This window comes from Labeo rohita, chromosome 9 (genome assembly GCF_022985175.1).
Source record: "Labeo rohita strain BAU-BD-2019 chromosome 9, IGBB_LRoh.1.0, whole genome shotgun sequence".
Classification (NCBI taxonomy): Eukaryota; Metazoa; Chordata; class Actinopteri; order Cypriniformes; family Cyprinidae; genus Labeo; species Labeo rohita.
In genome coordinates, this window is record NC_066877.1 from 23,987,223 (window position 1) to 24,005,659 (window position 18,437).

Genomic DNA, 18,437 nt, shown 5'->3' on the forward strand with positions numbered 1-18,437 from the left:
CGGCGTAATGACACGTTTGGATAAATGCAAATATTCCCTAAAAGCACAGTGATGTGGCGCCGGATCCTTTGAAATGTATGTTTGATGGTTGCGCCGGCGCCATCCCCCCACCACAGATGGTGCCTGTTTATACGCGAGAGCATGTCAGGGAGGCGCGCTTACTGGTAAGATAATTTTTATTGATAACTAATTTGAATCAGTACATTGTAACAAAAACAAACTGGTTACTGGTGTCAGGGCAGCACAAAGCAGACAGCCAGGGAGCAGAAACACATCATGTACCATTAAATGTCACGCAGTCGTTTTATGCATAGGTGTAGAGATTTGTTTTATTTCACTACTGAAATTCTTTACTAAATACTTAACTGAATACCTAACTAAATACATTTTTAATATTTCTATATTTCATATAGGTTGGTGTGACTAAACTGTGGTAGCAGTTAAGAAAAAAACACATTGCAGCTATCTGAGATGATGACCCACCAGGCTGGAGGAGATGGTTGACTTCACAAGACACCACTCTGTGCCACAAACTAAATGTCACTTGTGTGTACACAAAAGAAAACTGACTGCTGTTCATGTCAGACATAAGGGAAATTCTCACTTCATTTTCAGTACTTCTGTTAACTTCATGCACCTCAGACTGCCTGCACAAACACTGTTTTATACTGTTACAGGTACAAAATTATCCCTCATTAGTTTGTGAAGTCCTTTGGACACAGTATAGCAATGATTGACTGCTTTGAGATTTCCACAGAGAAACCATTCAGTGTAAAAGTGTGTGCCAGAATGTGTTCTAGCTATTAATTAACTATTAACTAACTATTAACTATTAATTATTTGACAGATCATCCAGCACTTCTAAGAATCCATGTAGAAAAGGATCATCAGAAATGTTTGGCAAAAGCATCAAATCATCATCATCATATTATTATTATTATTTTATTCAACTGTTTGGTAGTACTGTGTCCACTTAAGAAAACAGTATGTTGATGTTCATCATGCTTGTCACATCTTCTGTTATGCATTCTGAAGCTGATTTTTAACAGTGTTGCATTTATAATAAAGTATGTATAATGACATTTTCATAAACGTGTTTTTGATTGTCTCCTTATCAGTACTTGTTATCAGCCAAATAAAGTATGGAAAATGTTGAACAAACGGTAAAGTTTAATAGTATCGACTCACATGACGTAATTGCAATTGTGCCAATTGTGTACAAATCAATGGTAGACAAAAAACAACATATAATCAAGTAATATACGTAAATAATAGTAAATATACGTTTTTTATACCGTAAACAAGAGCAGGTCATATTTCCAACGAGGTTCAACACCGGCAGCACTCAACTTTTTGCGGTCAGGTAACGTTAATATGGATCAGTGTTAATTGTTAATGACAAATTATATAAATTATGGTTCCTAAACCTTCTGCTGAGATTATCTTGGTTTCATATCTACTTGGTTTGCTTCTGTTTCTCCAGTATGATGATTAAACGGTCTTTACTTTACGGCTCTGTATACTTTCGGTTCACTGCTCAATGACATCACACACAATAAACGCACGTGACTGACAAAGACCGATAGTGTAGCGATTCGTGAAAGTTGTGAAATCTTAATGCACTTACATGAAATCCCGATTCACCATGCCCATAGCCAGCTTTGAGGTAATCAAGGTCCAGAGTCCTCGGTACATTTTTCATTTTCAAAAATTAACTTGATGTTTAAAACTGAGTTTAGACAGTTAGCAAGAATGTTTAGCGTCCGTGATATGAAAATAATCACTGCGAGACGCTGGCAGAGTGAACGAAGCTTGAGGTAGTTGTGAGTGAGGGCACGGGCGCAGCCTCCGTCTTTGGACTTGTCTTTTCGACTTAATTTGACACTTCAGAAAGTTAATAAATAGCAATTTAGTGTTAGCGACATCTTTATCTTATCTTATTTGCAAAATATCTGAACTAATTTCGGTTTATTTTGTATTTTTTATTTGTTTATATACCATTGTCTGGCAACCCTGCTCGCCGTCACTTTGCTTACTGACAGGACAGGTTATTGCTGAGAGGATACTACATTCGGTAAAGTAAACGAAAAAAAACATGATATTATCTGTCAGACACGTTATCAACGCTATCAAAAAAAAGTAGGATTTAGTACACAGATGTAGAACGAGTACATATGCAAATTATGCATACAAGTCATGAAGAACTCTATGCCATTTCATTCAGTAGCCTAGCTAAATTTTCACAAAGCCATGCTAAAAACATTCATAAGAGCACTACAAAGGTGTCATCTATATAATAACTGTTATTAGTAAAAACGAATATACCGTAATATATATGTATTGTTGTATGGATATAAACAACTGATAAAATTATCTACTTCTAACCGATTAACAAATTTTGATGCAGTAAATATCATAATTTAACAATGATTATCCCTTTCAAAACAGAAAGCTCCTTTCAGAAACAACTACATGTCTGTCTCTTTTCAGTTGTATTTGTAGGGGTTATTATTGCACAATTTTCAACCCCACTCATATTGAAATGATTGAATTCTGCTCATGAAAACTCACAGAACAACAGTAAATGTGACTGAATCTTAAGATGTGATTTCGTTATAGTATAAAATATTAGCCCTCATTGAAGCTAACTGTATGGGCGTAGCATCTTGGCAAAGGCCACACACATTTCTTGGTTGTGGTGGAAACTAACCTTTCCAGGTTTCCCAGGTTTCGGTGTTTGTGAAGGTAGTGATTTGAACTTGTTTTTGAAGTGACTCGCATAACCTGGGGGCAAGTGAAAAATCAAATGTCTCATGTTAACCATAAAACGTCACATATGCGCTTGCATAGGGTTGGCTGGATTTAAGGAGGCTCTGGGCTGAACTTTGTTTTATCTGCTCATTCATCATATCAGACCCATTTAGGAAAGCCTGAGAGGGTTGAATGAATCATTACGGAAAGCGCAGTCTGCACCCTCAAAACTGTTCTCAGTTGGGCAGCCATTATCTACAGTGTTCACCCTGATTACAGACCATGTGTGTTCAGTGGACAGCCAAGGCCAAGGACAATAATGCCCAGGTGAGTCTGTACTCACTCTCCAGTACTTACACTTCAAGGTGCAGCACACAGCGGGGACCCCGAAGGAAACGTGAATGGTTTTGTTCAAATGTGGTCATCTGTGTGAGTTCCACCCTGGTTCTCCATTTCCACAGGTCACCGGATCCAGGACAAGGACAAGAACCTTTAAGGACCATTGAATCTCAACTACATTCATTCCCCACACCACATATTCAATGGCTGTGTTCCAAAACCTTGTAAGCATTCTTGCTGTCTAATGCCCACATAGGCAATATGCTAACTGAAACGGACCCTCACAAATGACTTATTTGGGATGGTCTACACAGCATCAGCTCATACAGTGTCATCCAAACAGCACTTAAGACAAAGTTTAGAGGAGATTCAACATTTGAAAACGTCTGCTAAAATGATAAACTGAAAATATAAAAATAAAATTTAATTTAAAAATAAATACTGTAATAGTACATTAACTGTACTAAAATAGCACTGCATTGTACAGACAAATATTGTATTTATCTTTATTTTTTAATTAAATAAATAAGATTTTTTTACAGGTGCAAAAAAAAAAAAATATTAAATTGACAAAAACAGACAAAATGGCTAAAATTGCAGCTAAAATTATAAACTGAAAATATAAAAATAAAACCTAATTCAAAATAAATACTATAAGAGGACATTTATTTTGTAATAAATGTAAGTGTTATTTAGCAATAATTGTAAATAATAAGTAAATACTGCATTTTTTGACAGAGCTTGTCATAATGCACTTTGCTACTGGTTCTCCTATGAACACTGTTTTGCAACATTATGCATTAATTTTTATATTTATTTATTTAGTTTTTATAATGAACATTTCTGTTAACCCTAAAAAACAATGCAATGAAGTGCAAAATTCAAAATTCCAAAAAAAGAAAGGAAAACGCTTTCATATTATTACAATACAGTGTGCCTTTTTTTTTTTTTTTTTTTTTTTCATTTACAGTCAAGGATGAATGCAATGCTTTAGAAGCCTTAAAATACTGCCAGATAGCTTGCTAGGTTTTGAACACAGCCTTTCCTTGTTACTATCAAAGACTTTAAAAAGTAATCTGTAACACAAATGCATGCTATGCTTAAAAAAAAGCAGAGTCCAAATAGCTTAAACTTTTATATTGGGACACTTTTATTTACAGAAGAAAAATTACACTGGATTACAAGAATTCCACAAGTACAGTCGGGCTTATGGAGTGCTCCCTTTAGTTTGCTGAAAAGAAATGGGCAACATTCCACAATGTTCTATTGCGCTGAATGTGGAGAGCCAGGTGTGTATGAAACACAATGCTGAAATAATGCAAAATCTTTTTTATTTTGGAGAAATTTATTGGCCCAAACCAAAGTGAACATGAACATGGATCTCAAGACTTAATACTCAAACTCTGACTGGTAAAATGAGCATGCGTCTAAGCATTTATGCCATTCCCATCCTTGTTATTGCAACACTAAGTTCTTGATCGCCTACAGACCCCTGATCTCTCATTTAACCAAAGCTTCCTCTTTCAAAGGATTTGATTTCCAAAACAGCTTATTTTATAGCTATACCTCTGTGATGCATCTGAACCCATCTTTCTGGGCATTCCTTAGCTCATGATAACCATCAGTGAGTTGGACAGAATATCTTTTTTGAAAGACAGCCAAATTAATAAACATAATTCATAATCAGTTACGTGTGACACTAAGAATCTGGAATGAATTTTTTTCATTTGTGAAAAGTTCCAAAGAAAGAACAAGTATATTTACATTGGTGTACTTGAATAGGTATTCATAACATTTCCTAATATTCACATGAGACTTCGCAATCACTGCCTTCTTTATACGTCACACTCTCTTTCTACACTCCATGCTTGCTAGTACACACACCCAAACACCCCAAAGACAACACGTCCATGCTCAGATGCACCCACTTACTTTTACACGCTTCTGATGGAAATGCACTGTTTTTTTTTGTTTCCAAAATATCTTGACATGATCTTGACAAGTATGACTCATACTATGCTCCTTTGATTCTGATGAGACAGTAGCGTTGAAAACGAGGACATATTTTCATCCACAAAAACACTTGTAATCTATGAGAAATTCATCGTTCAAGCCGAAGAGTTTGGCGTGTCAGCGCTCAATACCAGGACCACCCATGTACCATGTACTCAGTTCGAGGTCAAGTGTGGTTGATCCTCGGCTTTGCTACTGAGCATTCGGTATTTTCTTTGCATTTGGGCGAGACATATAGTGGCAAAAAGTCTAGAAAATAAACACATTACCCAAACAGTTACCCAAAACTACAACACGGACCGCAAAAGGAGGTGGGGAACTTCCAAGTGTACTCTTATCATCTCAAGTGATATGACGCATTAAAAAGCGATGTTTGCGCAACCACACTGGAAAAGTGCAACAGCCGGATCCCAAATAAAGAGAGAATGAGAGAGCAAGAGAAAACATGAAGCTTATGGCGTAACCCAACCTCTTCAAGTAACAAAGAATCAGACTCAAAGCAACAGCAAAGCCTTGAAAAATAAAAAAACAGTAAAAAACAAAAAAACCCAAAACAAGCGAGAACAAGCACAAATAAACAGGTGCCTGTCTGTTGAGCGGCAACCTCCGAAAAATGTTTCACAAAGCAGTTATCGCGTGGCCTCTTCTGATACCCCGACGACGAGTCTCTAACAAAGGATCTTACAATTGGTTGGCGTGTTCTTGCTTGTATTCTCATTAGTTTGCTTGCTATTGGTCTCCGGGTGGCTCACTTTGCATGTTCTTTTAGAGGGTAGCAGGGCCTCCATTACGCTTTACTGTCCTCCTGTGTCATGTGTAGGCTGTTGTCACCGTGAACTTTGATCTCGATTGTGTCTGGTTTCAGCGTCTCCTTGCCGTTTTCCTCTTTTAGTGGCAATTTCCTGTGGAAAAAAGAGAAGAAACGGCAGGTGCACAGTGGTCAGTTTGACAGGGTCGACAAAAACACATTTTCAATTAACAACTGGATACTGTGGGTCCCCTGAGGTGAAAATTGAGACTTAGGGTGCTTTTTGCAGAACAGAGTCCATTTGTCACCACAGGTCAGTTCGTTGGTTGGTTTTATGAACTTTTTGTACTGTTGACAAGCCTGAAAATGAGGCTTGGGTTTAGGTTTGTACCAAGCACTAAACTACACATTTAAAAAAAAATACTCTCTTATGCTCAATAAGATTATATATACTATATCAAAAATGACAGTAAAACAGTTATATTATGAAATATTATTACAAGTTAAAATAACTGTTTTCTATCTACAGTAAATATACTTTTTTTAATTAAAAAATGTAATTCAATCCTGTGATAGCAAATCTGAATTATCAGCAGCCATTGCTTCAGTCAAGGTCATGTGATCCTTCAGAAACCATTCTATTATGCTGATTTGGTGCCTAAAGGAGAAGTTCACTTCCAGAACAAAAATGTACAGATTATTTTCTCACTTGTTATCCAAGATGTTCATGTCTTTCTTTCTTCAGTCGTAAAGAAATTATGTTTTTTGAGGAAAACATTTCAGGAATTTTCTCCATATAGTGGACTTCTATGGTGGCCCAGAGTTTGAACTCCAAAACGCAGTTTAAATGCAGCTTCAAAGGGCTCTAAACGATCCCAGACGAGGAAGATGGGTTTTATCTAGTGAAGAGATCAGCCATTTTCGAAACAAAGTTTTCGACATACCCTAACTGTCTTGATCCAGAGTCATGTGCATCACAGAGCTAGACAAGATGAGCATTTGTGAAAAAAAAAAAAATAAAAAAAAAAAATAAAAAAATGTATAAATATTAATTTATTTAAGAAAATGACCTATCATTTCGGTAGATAAGACCCTTCTTCCTCAGCTGGGATCGTTTTAGAGCCTTTTGAAGCTGCATTTAAACTGCATTTTGGAAGTTCAAACTTGTGGGCTAGAAGTTTACTATATGGAGATAATTCCTGGAAATGTTTTCCTCTAAAAACATAATTCCTTAAAAACTGAACACAGAAAGACATGAACATCTTGGATGACAAGGGGGTGAGTAAATTATCTGTACATTTTTGTTCTGGAAATGAACTAATCCTTCAAAGAAGCATTTGTTAATATTATCAATGTTGAAAATGGTGGTGCACCATTATACATTTTTTATATTTTTTATTTGAAATAGACTTTTTTGTAACAATATAAACAGTATCTACTGTCTATCCACTTTTGGTCATTTTAATGAATCCTTGCTGAATAAAAAGATTAATTTCTTTCAAGAAAAAAAAAAAAAAAAATCTTACTGACCCCAAACTTTTTGGTAATGTAAGTGTGAAAATTTGCCCCAAAATCACTATTCTAAACCTGGATGAATATTTGAACTGGTGTTGTCCAACTGCAACACCAGCAGGAAAATTTACAATGGTAGTCTCTCTCGCTTCCCCTGAGACAATAAACCATACGGTGAGTTTGGTGGGGGGGGGGGGGGGGGTAATTGAGAACGAATGGGAGAAAGTCATGTAAGAGGAGGCAATGCCTCATCTCGATATGACTGGGTATGACTGGTTATGTTCGGCTAAGATTGGCTAATACAATAAACTACATAAAATACACCTTTGTGTTTGTGCACATTCATGAATTAGTCTGGATGCACAATATATTGGTGTTAATGGGAAGACTAATTTTAAAAAAGTAAGTAAACAACTCACACACTTACCACTTTGTTACATCAAAATAAGACCTAAAATGATATGAAAACATGATCTGTGTTTTTTTTTAGTGAGCAATCAGCTTGTTGAAATTAAAGGTACATCGCCGCATCTGTGACAGTATTTACCAAGCTCTGATGACTGAAAACAAGTTGAACATCAGTTTATAAATAAAATATATCATTGTTTAAATAAAATATATTGTTTAAATTGTTATTGCCTTGAGTTATTATTAATGTAAAATGCATAAAAACACAACTGATAAGATTTAACTTGGTTTTCATAGATAGAATAGCTAGGGCTGCCCCCTAACAGTTGACAAACTGTTAGTCGACGAGAAGAGACTTGTTCGACCAAAATTTTATTAGTCGCTTAGTCGCAGATCATTAACGGCTGGTCTATGCAGTGATATAGTACATCGGGCAGGACATCCAAATGCTCACCTATCATTCATCGACCTCAAACACAGCTTTTCATCTAAAATATGTAAGTAGGTACAGCTTTACATGGTCGCTCAATGTAATGTTAGCCTAGAAAAATGTGTGCTGTTGAAGTGTCTGTGCAGAGTGTGGAACCTGAATAGTAGTGCGCTTACTGCGTGACAGATGGAGGCGCTGGTGCGGTCACTTGCTCTTAAAATACTCTGTCATTTTTAGTCATACAGATAATAGTAATACATCTTTCGAATTTGTAAAGACTCTAATTTTATGTGTTTGCACTCACAATAACAACTAAATATTGTGCTTTTGTAAAATAAAAAAGAACTAGAGTGCGAAACTTCAAAACTCTGTGTATACTTGCCTTACAGACATGAAAAATTTATCTGTAGAGAGTGAAATTAATACAGTGTCCTTGCTGTTGTTTTCCCAGACACAATAATATTTATTATATCTGCCGGTGTGCTGTGGCAAGCTTTTTTTTTGCATGCACTTGAGCGCTTATTAGTCTATGCAGGCAATTAAAGGCTCATTATTAAGATTTATAAGGTTTATTAATAAACATGTGACTAATAGTTGACTAATGCTTAAAATGAATGACTAGCAGAATGACTAGTCTAGGGCAGCCCTAAGAATAGCCTATTAATTACACTGTTCATGTAAAAATAAATATAGATTTTTATTCTAGTAGTATAAGTAATGCTTATTTAAACAAGCAAATGTGACTGGTATATGAGTTTACATTTAATGAAAAAAATGTAAAAAAGTTTATTTTTGCAAACTTTAACCAAAAATGTATAGCTTTTATGCATTCATTCTCAGCTCAATTTGCCAGCTTTTTCAACTCCAACCCATCAAAGACTGGTTTAAAATAAGAAAAAATAGAAAAAGTTTCTCACAATCCAACCACTTCACAAAGGAAAAAAATCGATCACCATTTCTATCCTTCTATCCTTCTTCACTCGGGAATCACATTATGGAAGTAAAAGTAAAAAGCACATTTTAAGTCGACTCTAATGTCACCCTAGGTTTATAAATGTATGTTTTTCACGGGTTATTTGTGTGATCCTCTTGGGTCACATAGTGAGCACTGTGACGCTCGGTCGCGTCTGCGTGTTATCTCAAAAACCCCTGTGTGGCTCTTCATCACATGGAATGACATTGGAAAGGAACCAGCCTCTGTTCACTGGGATCATCATCACTCTAATAACATTATTAAAGTCTAGGCTGGGGCTTCTGGGAAGGTATAGAGCGCATATCAGATGAACGCCACAGTCTATGTGCTAGAACATCAAAGCCGTGCTGCTTGTTATCGGAGCTGAAGACAATCACAGCCCTTAATCTCTTTGAACTTTTAGCCTAGTAAACCTGACAGGAGTTTTTCTAGCTGAGAAAGATCCAGACTGGCACTGCATAACTACAGATTAGTCAACCTGCAAACCAAAGGACAAAGTCTACAGAGGAAAAGTGTCAGGAACCATGAAGACACTGACCAGGGGAAAGAAAAAAAAAACGTACCATACAACTCATCAAGCAATAAACCACAGATTGCATAAGTCAAACAACGGTAAATCAAAAAACTTTGACGTACATGCTCCATAAATAAATATTGATTTATATTGACCTGCCTCTTTCTGGTTAACTTGAGGACTTTGTATTGTAGCATGTCTTACTGTCAAATGATGACAAAATGTTACTGCCAGTGTAAGGCAAAAATACTTTTATGTTACTGTCAGTGTAAGATAAAGTTAATATGGTACTCATTATAAAAACTGATTATATTACATTATTACTTCCTGTCAAAAGTAAAATGTCAGTGTCCTCTTAACTGATATCTAACTGAGGCTCTCATCTGAGAACTGTTTACAAAAAAATTTCATTTTTTACTTTAAAATGTTTCATTTAATTAAATATGTCACTTGTTTCCTTGTAACTGTTTGTGAAATTTACTATCAATTTTTGAGTGAAAATTATTTCTACACATTTTTTTTTTAAGTAAAAATGTTTGCCTTTTTTTTAACTAAATAAAGATTGAATTTCAGTAAAGTTTGGGATCAGTAAGATTTTTAAAATATTTTTTATTTATCTAATTATTTTTAAAGACGTTTCTTATGCTTATCAAGGCTGCATTTATTTTATCAAAAATACAGAAAAAAACAATAAACAATAATGGTTTTCTATTTTAATGTACTTTAAAATATAATTTATTTATGTAATGTAAAGCTGAATTTTCTTCAGTCATTACTCCAGTCTCCAGTTGTGCTAGTTAATGTTTTTGGTAACACTTTATTTTACGGTCTCTTTACTAGTTGTTTATTAGCATGCATATTACTAGAATATTAGCCATTTATTAATACTAATTAAGCACATATTAATGCCTTATTCTACATCCGTAATCCTACCCAGTACCTAAACTTAACAACTACCTTTCTAACTATCAATAAGCAGCAAATTAGGAATTTATTGAGGGAAAAGTCATAGTTAATAGTGAATAAGTGGACCCTGTTCTAAAGTGAACCTGTGAAACTTTTTTCAGGATTCTATGATTCTGTTCTCTTTTGGGATTTTATGAATAAAACGTTAAAAAGAACAGCATTTATTTGAAATAGAAATCTTATTTTAACAATATACACTGCTGTTCAAAAGTTTGTGGTCAGTAAATTTTTTTTTAGTAAACTTTGTTAGAAATTAATACTTCTATTCAACAAGGATGTGTCAAACTGATAACAAGGCATAGTAAAGACTTACAGTGTTTGATAAGATGTCTGTTTAAAATAAATCTGTACTTTTAAACTTTTTATTCATCAAAGAATCCTGAAAAAAGTATTACAAAAAAATTAAGCAGCACAACTGTTCCCAACATTGATAATAAAACAGCATATTAGAGTGATTTCTGAAGGATAATGTGACACTGAAGACTGAAGTAATGATGCTGAAAATTCAGCTTTGCATCACAGAAATAAATTATATTTTAAAGTATATTAAAATACAACAATGTTATTTTAAATTGTAATAACATTTTACAATATTACTTTTCTGCAGCGATGTTGGGCAATTTTGAAGTTGGAAGAGAAAATGAGATGAGGTTTTCGACATACCCTAACTGTCTTGATCCGGAGGCATGTGCATCACTATACAAGCTAGACAAGATGAGCATTTGTGGTTAAAAAGTGTATAAATATTTAATTTATTTAATATATATATATATATATATATTTTTTTTTTGTATTTTTGATCAAATAAATGCAGCCTTGATGAGCAGAAGAGATTCATTTCAAAAACATTAAATCCCAAACTTTTTGAACAACAGTGTACATGGGAATTAAAGCCAGGAAACAGTGTATCATGTACCTGAACACTACATTTTCACATTTTTGACTTTTCTAATTTTATCCATCACTGCTCTAAGGCGTCACCCAATTTAGTATTTTGAAGATTTTAATACATTAAATTAAATATTAAACTTAATTTGTCATTAAATAAATTATCTTACATAGCAATTCAATAAGTAACATACACTGTAAAAAGTTTTCACCAGTTTCAACTTAAAAACGTAAGTTTAGCAGCTGCCTTAAAATTTTAAGTTAGATCAACTTAAAAGTACAAGTCATTTCAACTCACAAGTTTTTAAGTTGAACTTGAGTTTTTAAGTTGAAACTGGTGAGAACTTTTTACAATTTATGACATATCCTGTTGCTTGAAAAAGTATTCTGCTTGTGTAACTTATTTTTTAAAATCGTATGCTAAATAAATACATACAAGCAATGCAGAACGGATACTCACAGGTAGGCAGCTTTGCCCTCCTCTAGCTCTTTGCTCTTGCCGCTTGTGGCTGTCTTTTTGCTGCAGAGCTTGCGGGTGATGCACATAAGCAAGCCGCACTGGCGCAGGAAAAAGCAGCTGACGTCCACTAGCACGAGCAGCAGCAGCAGGCCAGCTAACCCCAGCCCAACCACTGCGCCCAGACCTAGGCCGCTGAACAGCGAATCTGCTGAGACAGGATGCATACATAAGCATTAGTGATGCACCTCAACAACACAACACTGCACATTCATTTAGGGCTTATGAAGTCAATTATCTTATCAAAATTCATCTTTCTTTGCACACAAAAAGTATTCTCGTTGCTTTATAAAATTATGGTTGAACCACTGATGGACTATTTTAATGATGTGCTTACTACCTTTCTGGACCTTGAACGTGACAGTTGCATTAGTGTCTATGCAGGGTCAGAAAGCTCTCGGATTTGATCAAAAATATCTTAATTTGTGTTCTGAAGACGAACAAAGATCTTACAGGTTTGGAACAAATGAAGGGTGAGTAATGTCAGAATTTTCATTTTTGGGTGAACTATCCCTTTAAGTTTCCAACTTCGGTGACATTTTTAAACTCAAAAGACTTGAGGAAATGAGGCTGTCTAAGAAGCTATTCAGAAGCATCCATTTTGAAGGAACATTCTGGGCAATGCTGCTGCTCTAAGCACATCAATCACACATGTTGTTGAAAGTAGCACTGCCATTAGCCAAAGCATCCCAGAAGTCTGTGGTTTGATCTGGACACAGTGACAGGGCATCAGAGTGAGAAAAGCGACACGTGTTAGACGGGAGGAGGACAGACATACTAAACAGAAGAGGCCACTGAGCAATTCAGTAGCTGTCTGGATTTATTCAAAGCAAAAATATTATTTACCATCACTGAATCAACACAAAGACACTAATTTATATAAACAAAAATATATTTTATGGGTTTCACCAGGTGGAAGTAGCTCTTTAAGGCATCAATTGCAGGTTACCACTTTTATAGTGTAAAATAACTACTAAAACTAATAAATAAAATAGACATTTAAATTGCTTTGCACATAAAATGTATTCTCATAGCTTCATAAAATTGGTTGAACCACTGATGGACTATTTTAATGATGTCCTTACTACCTTTTTGGGCCTTGAATGTGTCGGTTCCATTGCTGTCTACACTCTTAAAAATAAAGGTGCTTCACAATGCCATAGAAGAACCTTTTTTGGCTAAATGGTTCAATAAAGAACCTTTCACATTTGCAGAACCTTTTTGTTTCACAAAAGGTTCTTTGTGGTGAAAGAAGGTTCTTCAGATTATAAAAAGATAAGAAAGAGATGGTTCTTTAAAGAACCTTTTGACTGAATGGTTCTTTGTGGAACCAAAAATGGTTCTATGGAATCGCTGTGAAGAACCTTTTAAAGCACCTTTATTTTTAAGAGTGTATGCAGGGTCAGAAAGCTCTCAGATTTCATCAAAAATATCTTAATTTGTGTTCTGAAGATGTACAAAATTCTTACAGGTTTGGAATTACATGAGGGTAAGTAATTAATAACAGAATTTCCATTTTTGGGTGAACTACCCCTATAACATTTCAGATTTTAGGACCAACAACAACATTACAGAAGGAACTGTAACTTTTATAATTGTCCTTATTTAAGTGTACAATTAGGACCTTAAAACGTCAGAGGACATTTATGTCCATTTTCAAAGGTCACCATGCAACAGCATATCAGTTCATACATGAACAAGTTGCTCTCAAAAACCTCAGATTGATTGTCCCTGGTATGGTTTTACTTTTGATGCATGGAGCACATGACCACCTCCATTGTGACTTATCAGCCAACACATCTGTTTTTCGCCATCTTGAGCCGTGCTCTCCCTGAGAAATGTGTCCCTGCTCCTATAGCTGATTTGTTGTTGATTTATAACATCATTAGAAGCTCAATTTAGCATCTCGTTAATATCACTTATCCTGAAGTTCCACAAATGGGCGTGATCCATCCGCATCTGAGTTCAACGCACTCAATTAATTAAGTACGAACGGTGATTGAGACTCAGCAATGAGAAGCAATAATTCAAGCTCGATTGATTGTGTCTGGACTGAAGGGAGGTCTGTGGGTGGGATCCCAGCAGATGATTGACAGGGTAATGAAGCTTGTAATCATGTGTGGGGCTTAATGGCTGTGTCATGCTGATACATGACTTAGTGGGGCTTAAACAGATCCACAGTCTTCTAGTTTGCAACACTTTTACGTGGAAAAACTTCCAGCGAAGTACAGGCAACAGAAGTGTTTGAGACCCCGTTAATGCACTCTCTTTAAGGGTGAAGTACTGTATATCCCACAGCTTTTGAGCTGCGCCGCTTAATCATCCAAACACTTACCTCTGCACTTACAACACCAATAAATGCTGAAAGCTGGAGACGGGAAGGTCTTAAAAATAGACTTCAGTCAAACCAGAGTAAACCTGTTATGAGGGAGTTTCAGATGATAGTAAATTACCATGGAAATTACACACTTACATGATGAATAGCCCACTAAATATTTGACAAATGCATTTGATGTGCTATGACAAGAACAAGTAACAAGTCTTTCTTAATGTGCTACAGTCATTACCCTTATACCCTTACGATATTGTATTTTATTTGAACTGAACTGAGCTAGATGATGACATTATTGAATCCACTGAACTGCCTTTACCTGAAAATTGAATGTTTACTGTTGCCCTTTTGCATTATTGATGCACTATTGCCTATTTAATACTGTAACACCAGCAGATAAAGCTCTCTGCCCCTGAGCTCAATGAGTTTTAACAGATTAAAATAAGACTAAAAATAGCATGAAAACATGATCTGTGGGAATTTTTGTTGAGTAATCAATTTTTTTAAAATAAATCTCTGTGTCTGTGACCAATATTTACCATGCTTTGATGACTAATGATCAGAAAAATTAAAAAATGGTTAAAAGTTAACTATTAAAATGAATATCTGAAAATATGTTCACAAATAAAATATAATGTTTAAATTGTTACTGCCTTGAGATATTATTTTTAATATCTCTTTTTAATATCCCTTGATATATAATTTACATTTGACTTAAAAAAAAAAAAATAATAATTAAAAAAAAAAAAGGTAGGGTTGGATAGGATGTGAGGATAAGACAATATTTGACTGAGATTTGAAAATCTGGAATCTGAGGGTGCAAAAAAATCTAAATATTGTAAAAATCACCTTTAAAGTTGTACAAATGAAATTCTTAGCAATACATATTACTAATCAAAAATTAAGTTTTGATATTTTTACGGTAGGAAATGTACAAAATATCTTCATGGAACATGATCTTTACTTAATATCCTACTGATTTTAGGCATAAAAGAAAAATCAATAATTTTGACCCATATAATGTATTGTTGGCTAGTGCTACTTACAACTGGTTTTGTGCTCCAGGGTTACATATATACGGTGTGTCGGGGTCTCTATCCCCTAGTCAAAATTAAATTAAAATAAAACGTATTTACTTTTATAATACCTGTTCTTGGTTTTATTGCGAACTATCAGTGTTATCCCAACAAAAAAACGCTTGGTAATCTCCCAACACAATATAAGAAATTTCTCTAACTCCGAAATTACATTTACCTCTGGGCTGACATTATCAGTCCCAACTTTTTCAACTCTTTTGATACAGAAATCATTTTTCATGATTCAATCAACTTCTGATGGACAAAATATTTTTTTCACTTAATATTTATCTGTACTCAAAAATGCAGTAATTTAAAGATGAAAATGGGGTTGCAAACGCAATTTCATGATAACTTAAATGTCAAATGGAGACGAAAGGAAATCTAAAAAATGTAAATCAGTCAAACCAAAATAAATCTATTCCAGTGAGGCTTTAAGGCCAGTTTACAACAGACACAGATCAATGGCGACAGTCACTAAAGTACAGCACATCCCTTCTTAGACATTCCAAGACTTGATAAATGCAGGTTCAACATGTTCAAATGGCGAAACCAAGCACAGACAAACGGCAATATATATATATACACACACCCACCCACCCACACACAGACACACTGTATTTTACATACATTATATATATATATATATATATATATATATATATTAGGGGTGTAACGGTACATAGATGTCACGGTTCGGTACATACCTAGGTTCGGGGGTCACGATTTCGGTACAACAGGAAAAAAAACAACAAATCTACTATGCTTGCTATGCTTGTGTGCATAGTTGTGTAAGTTTCTTTTTGTTTATTTTGAACAGACAGTAGTACAAATGACAATTTTTTCCACCTAGATGTGAAAATACTAAATATTATATCAAATTATAGTAGTGTTATATATATATATATATATAATCTGCAGTACATATATATACGTACAAGAAATATATACTTGATATATATTTTATTTAACACATAAACAAGGGGGAAAAAACGACACGTAACGTACCTTATATTTGCTGAGTTTCAGTTCATTTTTGTGACAGAAAGTAAACTCAAATGGCAGAAAGTGGCATCCTATTTGTTTTCTTTAATTTACAAAAGAGCTTTTACAGTGATGCATTATTAATAAGACAATAAATGACAGTGTTTTAAGTTGATTTTGCTGGTATAAGGAAACAGTTGAAGTAATCGTGTCGGCGCGCACACACACACAAAACAGTTCCAGGCTCCTAGCATTGATAACTTGACAGCGCAGTTGGTACTTTATCAAAATAAACAAAATAAACTTTATCCAAACACGCCCGCCTTATTATTTCACCGTTGGAACGCGACTGAAGTACAAAGCCTATAATTTACATACTAAATATCTGGAATATTTGGATTAGCTCCATTTCGCAAACAGTTGAATATGCAAGCCTTTAAAATAACATTTTACTCCTTTATTAGTGAGACGCGTTCAGAATCAGCACATGGTCTCTGTCTAGCGGACTTTGTTTTCAAATGCGCAACGCAGGGCATTCATTGTTCTTCTGCTAGCGGCTATCAAACAGAGTTACATTACTGCCGGCGCCCCCTTCTGGATTGAGCGTGAATGGTTTGTATTCGTTGTAAGGCCTCATGCACCGAGCCGAGATGCCCGTACCGTGACAGTTTGGTATGAATAGAGGGTATGCATGTGACATCACTGTCAGCTGGAGTGGCTGCGGCTCTGCCCACTGAGTGGCAAAAAGACTGAGTGGCAGCATTGGCTTCAACGCGAATGCTGCGACAGAACACACAAAACACTTCTAAAACCAGAACGAGCTTTGTGTTTGAGATTTTACAAGAAACCTGAGGTATATTTTTACAGACTGCTGAAAGCTACTGAAAAGAGAAGCAAATTAATCGCTGCAATTAAAAAAAAAACAAATGGTCTCCAGGTAGCGAAACACAGATTTGCAGTTATTGTTTCATGTTAATATGTTGAATTGTGCAGTAAAATCATATCCTATATATTGTATTGTAGTATATCGTATTGACAAGTCATCAGCTAAATATTTACCATCTTAAATTCTGCATAACTTGATGTTTTTAAATAAACACTGACAAAAAAGCTGGATGATATGACGATATATATAACATTGATATTCACCGGGTGATCACCGGGGTTTAGACCAACCTATTTTGTATTTACAAAATGAGTTCACAGGCAAATTTGCTTTATTTATTTTCCCCGGAGTCAAAATCAGACACATATAAGTGTTAGAAAATGCGATTTCTGGCTGCATCAATATGCATTGACCACTGGATATTTGTTAAGTTGTTAAGAACATCATATCAAGTTCAGCAACCTTTAGTTTAAACTGATTATCATTTGTTTTACTCGTGTTTTCGCATCTTCCCTATTAAATCTATTCACGCTGAAGGCTCTTTTGCCACTTGTCTGGCTGAGGGGGTGTGTCCTGGCGGGAAAGTGACGTCAGTGCATACCCTCTATACATTAGAGGTCTGCACGGGCTTTAAGCTGAAGCCCGAACCTGGCCCGTACCCGAGATCGCCTGACCTGACCCGACCCGACCCGACCCGAGCAGCACTGTTAAATTTAGAGCCCGAACCCGACCCAAACCCGAAACTGGTTTTCACAACGAATAACTAAACTTTTTAAATATGCTGTATTTCGTGATTGCATGCAACGGCCAGTAAACAAATACAAAAAAACGGTTTCATTAAGGCTCATGGCCGGTTCAACATACAAGGCAAAAAAAGCACTTAACGTTACCAGTTAGGAAATTTGTATAGTTACACCCCTAGTGTGTATATATATATATATACACACATGTCTAAGGAGGCTTTAAGGCCAGTTCACAACAGATACAGATCAACGCCAACAGTCACCAGGTTACAGCACATTCCTTCTTAGACATTCCAAGACTTGACTTGACAAACGTGTCTGTTGCAGTTTATCTGCACCTGTCAATGCAGTGTGAAT

At 35.3% G+C, this 18,437-nt stretch overlaps 1 protein-coding gene across 2 annotated transcripts in view; it reads right to left on the reverse strand.

Annotated features, from left to right (window-relative positions):
- Positions 1–4,216: 4,216 nt before the first annotated feature.
- ncam2 (neural cell adhesion molecule 2) overlaps positions 4,217–18,437 on the reverse strand; it is a 231,796-nt gene continuing 217,575 nt past the window's right edge. The window contains exons 16-17 of one of the 2 annotated variants that reach the window (XM_051119629.1): positions 12,003–12,207; positions 4,217–6,005 (exon numbers count right to left, since the gene is read on the reverse strand). In XM_051119629.1, the coding sequence (XP_050975586.1) occupies positions 5,891–6,005; positions 12,003–12,207 (320 nt within the window). In that variant the 3' untranslated portion in view covers positions 4,217–5,890. Of the gene's footprint in view, positions 6,006–12,002; positions 12,211–18,437 lie in introns of both variants that reach the window. The other variant, XM_051119628.1, reaches the window with a different exon arrangement.